Genomic DNA, 12,374 nt, shown 5'->3' with positions numbered 1-12,374 from the left:
ACTATGTTGCGTTACGTTATCTCGACGCCAGACTGTGCTGCATTTTCCGTTACCAGATTTCCAGTCATGTTTACGCGTAAATTCTGCTCTCACTAGTGACTACAATTTCCGGCGAAATTTCTTTTGCGATTGATAAGAGTTACGTCGAAATTGCATATCGTTTGTGTTCTACAACGTTCATACTTTGTACAACGTTCTGTGAGATTTATATTAAACTTCAGAATCTTTTTTTTTTTAGATTTTTCAACGATATCATCATTTCAGTCTTCTTCGACAAAATCTTAACAAAATGACCAATAAAGTAAAGAATTTCAGTTAATTAATTTCTAATAGATAACAAATTTAACTTTTCAAGTTTTCCAACTAAACTTTATTTTTTAATAAAAATTTAATTAAACTATCAAAATATTTCAGAAATTTGATTTAAAAGTTTCATATTCTCGTATTTTTAAATCAGATCTTTTAATCCTGAATAAAAAAAATTTTTTTTAAATTTAAGATTTTAAAAAGAGGAATAAAAATTCTTTCAAAATTATTAAAAAATACGCGTACCTGAAATTTTAGCTTGTGAAACATTAATATTCATTTCATGTATACATTATACATGCATATATTCCGTCTCATTATATTCTACGTTTTATACGTCTACGATTACGCGTTATTATCATTTTTATAATTTTATGTTACATATTTTCCACATCTACTTTGAAAGCACCGTCCGAGTCATCTTATTCCAAGGATTCAAATCGCATGATACAAGACATTATTAAACTTCGATCAGTTGTAATAACAGCAGCTGAGATAGACAAATGAGCGCGGATATTAAAGTATAGAGGTAGATTGCGGTGCTAATAAAGTGCATGGAAAAAGTATAAGATAGACCGAATCAACGACACTATACGATCGCATGTTCGATCTATTAGGGCGTCGACGCCGACATCTCCAAACTTCTCGTTTATCGATCGACTCTGGGGCGGCCCCCATAGCTCTATCTGTGGACCAACCGTTATCAATAATGTATACTTCACACCGAATAATTCAAGGCTCTCGTGGCGTTGGAAGTTATTGGAAAATTCTGCGGTTAACGCCCAGTACCTTCTGTTGCCAATAAAACTTTAATGGCAAATTTTCGCGCTACTTACAAATTTTCGTTTTATTCTATTACATGTATGTAGCAAAATGTAACTTTTTCCTTCCTTTTCTCTCCGCCTCTGTCTACCGCTCTTTTTCTTTTATTTTCTCTCTAAACTACGTTATTTCATATTAAAATAATATTACCCTTACATAATGAAATATTATAAAACGAAAACTAATGGAATTAACATGGGAACAGGCATATGTGCGAAGTCATTTTTATCAGTAATATTATAAGAATATCTTGACTAATAATTTACTAAATTTACTTCTTTAAAAATCTTTAATTATCGCACCTTATTACGTAATGTACTATATTAAAAAAAAAAGACAGATGATAATCTTGCGATAAAACATCTACGTTGCGTCCACACACAGATATGCTATTATTTAGGAATCCGTTATCGATTGATAACAAATTTCCTCGACCAGAGACCGATCGATAATGATAGGAGAGGAGAATCTGGGTGCATGGTGCTGGGATCACACTTACAAGACTTACGATCGGCGTGTCTGGTCCTCTTGCGTTCGCGCGGCGTGGTCCTGGTGGCCGGTGTTTTCGTCGCGGTTTTCACCAGAGATTCCAATAGTTCGTCAACGCCATCAGCCAAGTTACCGTTGGTGCTTTCGTCCCTGAGTACCGGGCCCAGTGGAATTATACGTCCTAAAACATAATGACATTTTCTGCTGCTCCATGAACACATATATCAACAATTTCTTTTCTATAACAGCTTCATTTTTAGGATAGCAAACTGCGTATCTCTGCATTATTTATAAATAATGCATGTTACATACGTTGATACTTTATAAAAGATTAATAAGTTTGAATTCATAGTCAAATTCATTGTAGAAAAAATATTTTTCTATTTAAAAATTAATTTATTTTTATTTCTAAAAATTTATTTAGAGAAACAAGATGGTAATGTATGTCGTTCATGCGTTATTACTGATCTCAATTATTATTTTCAATATAAGCAAACAATTTCTTCAGTTTTTTAAGTTTTTTCTGTTTATTCATGCGTTCAAAAAGAGAAAATGTGTTTAAGCAGGGACAATCCCTTGCAGAAAATCGCGTATCTACAAGATTCTTCTTCTTCCACATCGTCTCACTATTTCATTTCTCACAATCACTACATTCAGTTTGCAGGGCAGAAACTTCGAAACTGTCAAATACACAGAATTTCTTCCAGAGCTTTCAAACTCGTCCCGGAAAAGCTATCGTGGAAGCAGTTCTGTACACTCTCGATACAAGAAACTGTGGAAAAAGAGACGAAGTAGAAAGAAGATGGGAGGGTGGTAATAGAATTTTCATGAACGAAACAAAAGGAGGAAGGAAGAGATCCTTAAGTCTCGCTTATTACGCGTTCTTTGACGGCCGTAGATCAATCTAGACAATCCATTTTCGTGGTTGCTCTACCATAAGGAATGTAAAACGCTTTCAAATGGCTTCCTGCTCGCTGATCCGATCTGCAGATTCCGATAATGTTACGTCCTACTTAATGCATTCGTTGCATAAGCAATTGGAATAAATTATACGACAGATTCCTAATTAAAAATAAATCAAGAAAAGACGTAACTACCTCATTTAACATTAATCATTAATAAACTCGGTCAAAGTAATGTGCAATCATAAAGTCGCATTTAATAATTAAATAACAATATAAATATCTTCTTTTTATATTTATTATTTATTTATAACTTTGATGAGACATTTCAATTTTTAAATATATCGCTCTCTTATTTAAAAAATCGTAAAAATTATATTGCCATTAATATTATTTAAAAAATTCTCTTATCTTATATCTATTCCTTTTATTGCTCAATCCTTTTTTGTAAATGTAAAGAAGTTAATTTTTTTTAAATATTTGCAACATATTTATTAAAAAAAAATTCAAGAAATTTTACACTTCTAATTTCATATTTCTCGCAATAATCAGTTGCCAAAATTATATTTAGTGAAACCAGAATGCTAGTAAAAATAATATAAAGAGAAGAAGCAGGAAAATCAACAACTGCGTTTAATGATTAATGTCACATCTAATTGAACAATTCGTTCATAGTATTGTCACATTATTCAACAAATTGTCGAAATAAATCATCCTCCGCGATCCTTGTCCTACAACTTGCGAGATTTTTCCAGCTGTTGAACTGGAGGGCCGTCATATCCAGCTGGAAATGCCAGCACGACTTAGACGGGACGTTTAGATACTTTATGTCGGGGCATACACGGGAATAAAGGGGAGAAAAGTTATGATGGCCGCCGCCACGGTAATGCACGTGGGTGGTTGGGTTTACGAGCTGGATAGGCACCAACCCCTTGTTCCTTGAGTCGGCCGAATCCTCGGTGTACCCCCTCTGCGAGAGCAGGAATAAAAATTCCCGTTTCTCCAGGAAAGTGGTGATCCGCGGTTACAACATAATATAGTCTTTATGAGATCCAGAACGTGTCAGTCGTTCCTCTGTTGGATCTTCTTCTTCAAGGTGGTTTTATCGTGGGTTTTGATTGTACGTATAATAATGAATCTTCATTATTCTGAATGAATATAGCCTCGAAGCATGCTAAATTCAGTATGGAATTATTTTATTTTGTAGTATTTATCGCGATGGAACAGAATCACAATGTTTCGAATATTCAAATAAAGGAGGTGCTTAATTGCAGAATAAATAGAACTTCTGATAATCTTAAAGTGCATACATGGTATATTCATAAATTTATATTAATTTTGTAAATCAGTTTACTCTGTAATTAATTGACCGTGGTTAATTTCTAACAAATATTAAATTTACTTTCCAACTATTATCAGCTTATTACAAATAGTTACGAAGATCTAAATTCCAGGATTTAACTTTTAGAAATGAACCTATTTAAAATATTCTTCTTAATGTAAAAAAAATGCTGACCTGCTAATTATATTTTTTTTTATTGAATATATATCTATTCATAAATAATAAATACGATAGCAAGTCGGTAGAGACTTCTTTTAAAGAAAATTGGCAAGAAGAAAGTAACGGAAGATAACAAGTTTGTGAACAATGTTACGATAAAACTTATAACATCGAGTCCAATAGAATTCTTTCGAACAAATTCAAGGAATAAATTTCTTAGAAGCCGTTATTTACGCGATACTTCTTCTCGCGCCGACTCGAATAATATCCACGTCGCTTCGAATATTCCCTCTGGAAGTTAACTACTTTTACATTCTGCCCTCTTGAGGCAAAGTTATCATCTTATGTAGCGCGCGTAAAGCGCAATAAAGAGTGAGTAAAACAAAATTCCCACTCAACTTGAAATTTTTCTCTCATGAATACCGAATTTACAAAGTAACGCCGCGTCGAAGACATCCTTATACCTTGACGCTTCTCGCGCAACCGAATGATAATGCTACTTACGACCAAGTTACATTTACGGCTTAACGGTATGGCGGATATATAACGCAATCTCGAACGTCATCGCGAATTTCGGGCGTGAAAATTCCGAGTCGCATAAAAGAGAAACTTGCCGAATATAAGTTCCCCTTTCCCCTCCCCCCTTCTCCCTCCCTCTCCCCGCGCGAAGGCAATAAAGATAACAAACGGGGACTTATGCCGCGCCGCGCCGGTAAGTTTCGCATCTCGGGCTAAACACGGGAGGTAGGACGAAAAGGAACTGCGCCGTCCGCGTACGTATAATGACGAGGACGGCGACGCATTTACTTCTCGTTTTCCGGTAATGTCGTCAAATGACCCGGCGCTATCCTTAAATCTTGCCCGCAAGAGCCGCTGCTTAAGGGTGACATTTATCTCGGCGCGCGCGTCGCCGCCGCCGAGCTGGAACATTACGGAGATGAAGAGAAATTCTTAGCACTTTGTTCTTATCCGCGGCGGAACGGCCGACGCCGTCCTTTAGAGTGCGTTATTTTCGCGCGAGTTAAAAGCCGAGGCTAAATAGAGGCTGGAAAACCGCGCGGTCGTACATTACGTCGCGATCGTTCGCGATGATAAAATCTAGTTCGACCGATCGCGAAAGCGAGAACACTTGCATACTTCTTGCTTGATTCATATACGAACGCATTAGACATGTGCATATTTTATACGAGCTGTATGCGTATAATACTCCAAGGAGTCACGCGTTTCCTTCGGACTATTGATCGCGCGCGCCATATCTTCATTGATTTTCTTCTCCATAATTTAACGATATATCAACTCTCTCTTTCGAAACATTTTTCTATGTCAAATATCTCCTTATCAATGGAGATATATGTAGTACTAAAGATCATATTAAAGAGTTATGGCAAAAAGATCTGTTTTTTCGCCCATTTTAAAAGATCCATTTTTTTGAACCTCAAATTTCAAATTTTTTTAAATAGTATTATACAATGTAACATTAATCCTAGAGAAATTTTAAGATGAGCATAGGCACGGTTCCGGAGATATGAAGGGGTGAAAGTAATGGTTTCTCATCACTTTCATGGAAATCATCACTTTCACCCCCTTGTATCTCCGGACCCGTGCCTATGCTCATCTTAAAATTTCTCCAGGATTAATGTTACATTGTATAGTACTATTTGGCATTAAAAAAATTTGAAATTGTTATGCTCATCTCGAAATTTTAGAATTAATGTTTCATCTAATAGTACTATTTGCCATTAAAAAAAGTTTGAAATTCAAGGTTCAAAAAATGGGCGAAATTTGCCATCACTCTTTATATTAAAATAAAATTAAAAAATTAACTGGACAAATTTTGGATGTACCCTATATTTTAATTAGTTAGAATTTGTTAATTTTTTTAATGGCAAAAAATGTGATAACAAAAGGATTTTATAAAAAATAAAATTTCTGCCATTTACGTATCAATTATTTGTAAAACAAATGTAATGCATATAAATGGCATGATATTTAAATCGCATTATTTATTAAAAAATATAAATCGATGAATCGTACATATCATTCATATTCAAACAAATGAAAATGATTTTGCCCGTGTATACTATTGCGTTTATTATATTATGTTATGTAATGGAACGTAATGGATTGCTAAATATTTCAGAAAAACGTGAAACATTTAAATTATGCGGCAATGTGCATTTCAAACAATTCGTTTTCAGCGTAAACTGCTTATCGCTGTTAATTGTGTAGAATAAGATATTTACTAGACATTTATTACGCAAAAGTACAAAAATTAACTAATATAAAAATATAATGCGCTAAAATAGGAAGAAGAAGAGCTCTAGGAAAAAGATCTAACAAAACTTACCGTCTTTCTTCTGTCTTCTCCATGGTAAAGTCCCGTGGATACTCTCGACGTCTGAAATGTCACTGCCAAGTAGTTGTCTGAGTTCCGCGTCCGCTCGATCCTCCTTTGTACGAAACTTGCCGACCTGTAATAAGATCAACATCAAGATTTTACAGTAAACTTGAAAAAGATGTGTCCAAAATTTCGTGAAAGTAATATAAAGTAAAAATAATTTAAATAGTTTTATCCGAATAGGAACAATACCATTTAAAAAAAAATAATTTTTTAAAATTTAGATATTATATTTATATCTATATTGCACAAAATTGCAAATAAATATATAAATGATTCAGTTAACACTCGACACTAATTAATATTGATAACACTATTAATACCAATGTAGGCTAATCTAACTTACGTTCGAGATAAGTATCTATAAAAACTTAGTCGCTGAAATTCGCTGTGATGGTGTTCAACAAAAGACACAAAACGAAAACGGCTTACCTCTGTTATCATCTTCCCTCTGGTCTTATTGCGCTCACGATGATTGGCTTTCTTCTCGAGCTGCTGTATCACTCGTTCCCTGGTGGTTCTGTACTCCAGAGCAAATTCGGACACAATCCTGCAAAACTCGTTTGGCTTTGTGTCCTGTATCCTATGCAGTGGTATACCGAGCCACAGAATGAATTTGCGGAAACGGTTTATGATACGTCGGTGAACGATGCCTAAGACGATTATCCTTTCGGCGCAATCGGCAAGGAAATCAGACATCCTGCGATATAAGAATAAAGCAATGTACTTTTAAGAAAAAAATGTTTCAGCGAGTAACTGGAATGTATCAAATAAACTTTTAATAATTCTCTAACAGAATGACTCAAGTTTGAATAAAAAAAGATAAACTAAAAATAAGTATTATTGTATGCATATGTGTGTCGTTTTATCGCTAAAAAAAATATCTTTGACTGTAGTTAATTATTCTAAAAAGGATAAAGTATTTAAAGGACACGAAATAATTAAAAATAACGCGAAAAATGAAAAAAAGTGTAGGTCTATTGGGAAAATGCAAGTGCAGTGCGAATGATTGTCGGCAGAAAGAACGAAGGGAAAGACTCGAGGGAGGAGAAAATATACGTTCGGTAATTAATGGAAGCTCCACTTGGATGGCAGCCAGTTTCACTAAAAAAAAAAAAAAAAGAACTCTATCCCGAATTTATCGAAGCCACTCGAGAGACTTCTTAAACACGAGCACTCGGAAGGATTCACAGGAAGGTAGAACGCGCACGTGAGGGAGTGCGAGAGAGAGAAAATCTCGGAAATTGGTTCGGGGGCTGAGAAACTCGGCAGGAATTATACTCACTTGACCTTCATCATCGTAGAACCATCGTGCTTCGCGATGAGCTTGAGATGGTCCCAAGACGCTTTGCACTCGCTCTCGAGTTTCGCGATGTTCGCCGCCAGCTCGTCGAAATCGATTTTCGAGGCTCTCGTTACCGCACCAATCTGAAAGCAGAACCGCGTTGGCGGTGCCGAGGAAGCTATTCCAATTGTCTTCGAGAAATATACGAGCAGTTTAATATGATTTAAAATTTATCTGAAAGAGATACAAAAGTACCTATTTCTTTCTTTGTTTTATTGTATAAGAAAATTCGGTTATTTGTAGTTCACAGTCGAAATGTTATATTCGTGTAAATTATAAAAAATATAATTACAACATTGTTTCTATTTTAATCCGATTTATATCTTCTGTGATCTCTTTTTTTTTTCTGACGCTACATTATTAATCTTTGATATTATCTATGCAAGATTATCATTGATATCAATGAAATATGAAGGAAAAATGGAATCACGATAGGATAAAAATCGAAATAAAAAATTTATGGAGGGTGACACAAGTAAATAAACTTAGCCTCAATTTCGTAAATATATAATAGTGCTGCTGTGATATCGACGACGAGACAAAGTTCTCTCTAGTTTTGATCGTACTAACTGACTCTCACCTCGGAATAGAGGTCCGTAGAATCCGGAAACTTCTCCATCACCATGTGACAAAGATGATGAAGCAGCGAGTGCTTGTGAACCGTATCCTTCACTTCAGGTACTTTGACGAGGTATTCTAGTTGAAAGCCCTTCACCTGAAAAAGGATGAAGCCTTCACGTCGCGACGTATCGCCCGGAAAAATCGCGCGCGTCTCATTTTAACGCTCGTAAATATTTAGATTTATTTACGTATCTATATTATATACCGGCATAGAAATTTCTGAAATAACTGCGTCGCTCGGAAATTGATCTGATGCAGGTCTAGCTGCCGGAAAATACATCAGAAACTTTTTTAATACAGTGGATATTCCGTCAAAAACTTTCGAAAATTCCGGCGCTACTCCGAGGATAAATAGCGGGCCGTGATTGCAGCGAAACTCCGTATTAAACCGAGATTGTTTTCGGAAAAATGTGGCAACCGGCCAAGCGGCATGAAAGGCATCCTGCCCAACCGGCAGTTAGAACTAAATTATTGATATCGTCAGATTTCGGGACTGCCACGATCTCGCCCGGTTGCGGGACAGACGGATTAAGTGGATATCATTTGGCTGGCATTCAATACCCACCTCATTTCCGTTGAGGAATATCCCGATCGAAAGGAGCGTGCTCAGAATCCCACGGAACGTTTTATTCACTCGCAAGGTCTCCATACCCTGTTTCAAATCCATCAAAGGATCCGCGATTTCCTGGAAGTCACAAAACGCCCCACATTTATTTATTCGCCTCGCGAATCCCTTTGTTGACAATTCTATTTTTTATGAACGTATAAAATATGGAGCTGTAATATGATATACATTTTGTTATTTTCGATCGCGGAAGTATTCAATAAGGTCTTAAATTGTAAAAAAAAATTATAAACAGAAATTATAAGTAAATATTTCAAATAGACAAATATCAAGCAAATCGATTTCAAATTTTGCGATAGATAATTTTGCGTTAGTAAACATTTGAATATCATGGCTATTAACAATAAGAGAATTATTAAGTATGTAAACAATATTCTCACAAAAATCAAGCACTGATTAAACACGTCTTTGGACTTTTGATTCAGATACTTAAAACATTTATCGACAGAATTTGGCTTCTATTATCAAAGTTCGAAAAAATTCAATTTTGAAAAATCAGAAATAAAAAATCAAGTTTTTTTCAGTTTTAATAAAAATATAATAATAAATTTATAAACATAACACATTAAAATTGTATACATATTTTATTCTTTATATGTATAAAATTTTCATAAATGGTATGTTAAAACTTTCATAAAGTATGTTAAAACTTTCGAGCGATAGCGTATATTTTTTCAACACATATATTTCATGGAAAAAATTTCAAAGTTCGTGTATTAAATATATATTATTCAAAAGCGAAATAGCGAAATTTTGACTACAATTTTAAAATCAACATTTTTATTAAGTGTAAAATAGAAATTTTTTATTAACTATGTAATAATTTTACTACAGATGTCTTTGTTAATTTTATCAGCCTCAACTTTGCACGCATTTCTGAATTAATCGATTTGATTGAGTAATGACGTATTTCAACATTCCGAACATACAAGTAGATAATAAAAGATTCGCATTCTCGACGCAAACTATTTCGCGCTTCAGCTACAGCCGAGAGATAGCAAGGAAGTCAGGGTGCTGAGTGACCTCTCTTAGTTCGGGTACAATATCGGAATTTGCCATTTTGTCGTCGAAGAAATGTGTCAAGAACGCTCTTCTACCTGCTGACTTCCTCTCCTACATTACTAACATTCCTTCTCGTCGTCTTGATACTCGCGATAAAATCCACGCGTGAAGTCAAAAGGAAGGAAAAAAGTAGAAGTATAAGAAGCCAATTTCATTATATACCATTAAAATCCAATAAATATAACATCTACTTTAAATCGAAATCGTATGTACGATACAATCATGCATTTGCATTATTATTCAAAAGTATATTTTTCTTTAAAATTTCAAATTTAATTTGAAAAGAAAATTTAAAAAAAGAATTTTTATATTCTATTCTTAAAAAAGTTGAGGTTTTGTATGTGTTATTTTTATATAAATATCTTTATCGCGCGCGCGCGCGGGCGCGCGCGGCGAGTGTGTGTGAGTGTGTGTGTGTGTGTGTTTGTGTGTGTATCAGACTGTTAATTAAAATACAATCAAATTAAGAATTTTTTGAATCCTAGAACTTAATTAAATAATCTTCTAACAAACAAATTCAATATTTCGTTAAAAAACGCTTGGTTATGAAATTATCAACTGGAACAGTAAATTCTCCTATCGCAAATAGTTTTATATAAAAAATTGACAAGTAAAAATCAGAAGATAGAAAAGTTTACTGTTAAAATTGTGTATTACTAAAAAAAAAAAACTACAAAATTCATTAATATTCAGACTTACTTTTTCGGAGTTTTCGAAGTCTAGCTTGAACGCCCACAGCTTCAGCCTTGCTGGCAGTTCCGAGATGGAGGTCAAAGTCAGGAGGAACTGTTCGGCTGATCCTAAAGGAAGGTCAGGATTGGCGGCCTGCGCCTCTTGTATCCTGGACTTTTCTTCTTTAGTAGGTAGCATCGTCAGAAGTTTCTGTTGGGAGGATTTCGGGACAAGAAGGAAAACGAACAAAGAAGAGAAGTCAATTCAAAATTAGAGAAATTAGAATAAACTCGGAAACTAGAATATAAGTGCATTTCAACTAAACTTCAGGATTGATTGTCAACAGAAATTTGAAAAATTTCAAGGCCTTCTGTTAGCCGATAAATTAAAATGGGATAGACGTGATTCGTGCGGACAAAAATTGTGTAAAAATGCAGAAAAATCGATTAAAAATATTTTTTAAATACATAATGGAAATAGAAAAAATAATGATAATTAAACTTACTGTAAGAAATTGATAAATAATTTCTATTTTATTAAAAAAAAATATAATAATATACAAACTGTCAAAACACCTTCTATTTTTTTTTTCAAAATTTGCAATGCATGTAAAAATACAAGAAACTTTTTTTTATCTTTTGAACAGCTTTTTAAAAGCTATTGAAAAATAGAAATTCGAAAATAAAAAGATAAATAAAAATAGCCATATTCTCACCTCAATACCCTCTCTATTCATGATAGTAGCATCCATTTTTAAAATCGCGGTCTTGATGGATCTTGGCGGCGGCAGTTTCGTCATGCCAATGTTGATAGCGTTCGATCTTTTATGATTTAGCACGATAATCTCCTTGTTCTTGTTCATCTCCTGCTGCTTCTGTTTACCAACAACAAATGAAAAATTTTCGATTGTATTTCGGTTTGCAATTACGTTTGCGCGCGAGATGCAACGCTCGATATTCTCTTCGTTATTACTCCGTAGCACTTGAAGTTATTGCGGTACGATTAGTATCTTTTACCATGCAACAACAAATACTCCACTATAAAAGCACACCAAAAACTACAAAACATTGGAACACGTTACACAGATCCGCGTAAACGTAGTGGCAGGATGTATTGAAAACGCCACTAGAACGGGATAAACGTAGCCATTCTTTTAATTGCAAGTGGAGATATATACGTATACAGACGCTGTTCTCCATCGAAATTATCTGCCTATAGATGACGGCTTGCCAAATAAATTCCAATAAACGCAATATCTATTATTGCAATACGATCGTAAAACTATCAATCACAAATCATTCATTTTATTATAAAAAAGTATATGCGCAATGCCAGTACAAATAAATTACGCAAATGTTTACGTGAAATAAATAAAAATAAAAATTAAGAAAATGTATTATAATACCAATGTATTTAACTAACAATAGTATTTTAATGCCAATGTATTAAAATAGTTTGAAAATAATACTACGAATAAAAATAATACGTTTTATAAATTTATAATTTTATAGTTTTGTAGAACATAAACTTACGTTGGACGAGATAGAGACGTTAGAAACTTAGAACTTGTTATTTTGATGTTAATTGCACATTTATTAAATTCTTTAAATTATAAATTAGTTTAACAGAAA

The 12,374-nt window shown here is 34.1% G+C and overlaps 1 protein-coding gene across 5 annotated transcripts in view; it reads right to left on the bottom strand.

Annotated features, from left to right (window-relative positions):
- The window catches only part of LOC105452570 (FH1/FH2 domain-containing protein 3), a 154,185-nt gene that overhangs the window by 7,273 nt on the left and 134,538 nt on the right, over positions 1-12,374 (bottom strand). For 2 of the 5 annotated variants that reach the window (XM_011693785.1, XM_011693790.1), the window contains 8 exons: positions 11,459-11,617; positions 10,771-10,953; positions 8,950-9,069; positions 8,344-8,478; positions 7,704-7,846; positions 6,851-7,118; positions 6,368-6,491; positions 1,628-1,798 (listed from right to left, as the gene is read on the bottom strand). In XM_011693785.1, coding sequence (XP_011692087.1) covers positions 1,628-1,798; positions 6,368-6,491; positions 6,851-7,118; positions 7,704-7,846; positions 8,344-8,478; positions 8,950-9,069; positions 10,771-10,953; positions 11,459-11,617 — 1,303 coding nt within the window. Of the gene's footprint in view, positions 1-1,627; positions 1,799-6,367; positions 6,492-6,850; positions 7,119-7,703; positions 7,847-8,343; positions 8,479-8,949; positions 9,070-10,770; positions 10,954-11,458; positions 11,620-12,374 lie in introns of all 5 variants that reach the window. The other 3 variants (XM_011693786.1, XM_011693787.1, XM_011693789.1) reach the window with 3 other exon arrangements.

Source organism: Wasmannia auropunctata, unplaced genomic scaffold, assembly GCF_000956235.1.
Source record: "Wasmannia auropunctata unplaced genomic scaffold, wasmannia.A_1.0 LD336029.1, whole genome shotgun sequence".
Taxonomy (NCBI): domain Eukaryota; kingdom Metazoa; phylum Arthropoda; class Insecta; order Hymenoptera; family Formicidae; genus Wasmannia; species Wasmannia auropunctata.
The sequence above is the reverse complement of the archived record's forward strand: the minus strand, read 5'-3'. Positions and strand labels throughout refer to the sequence as shown.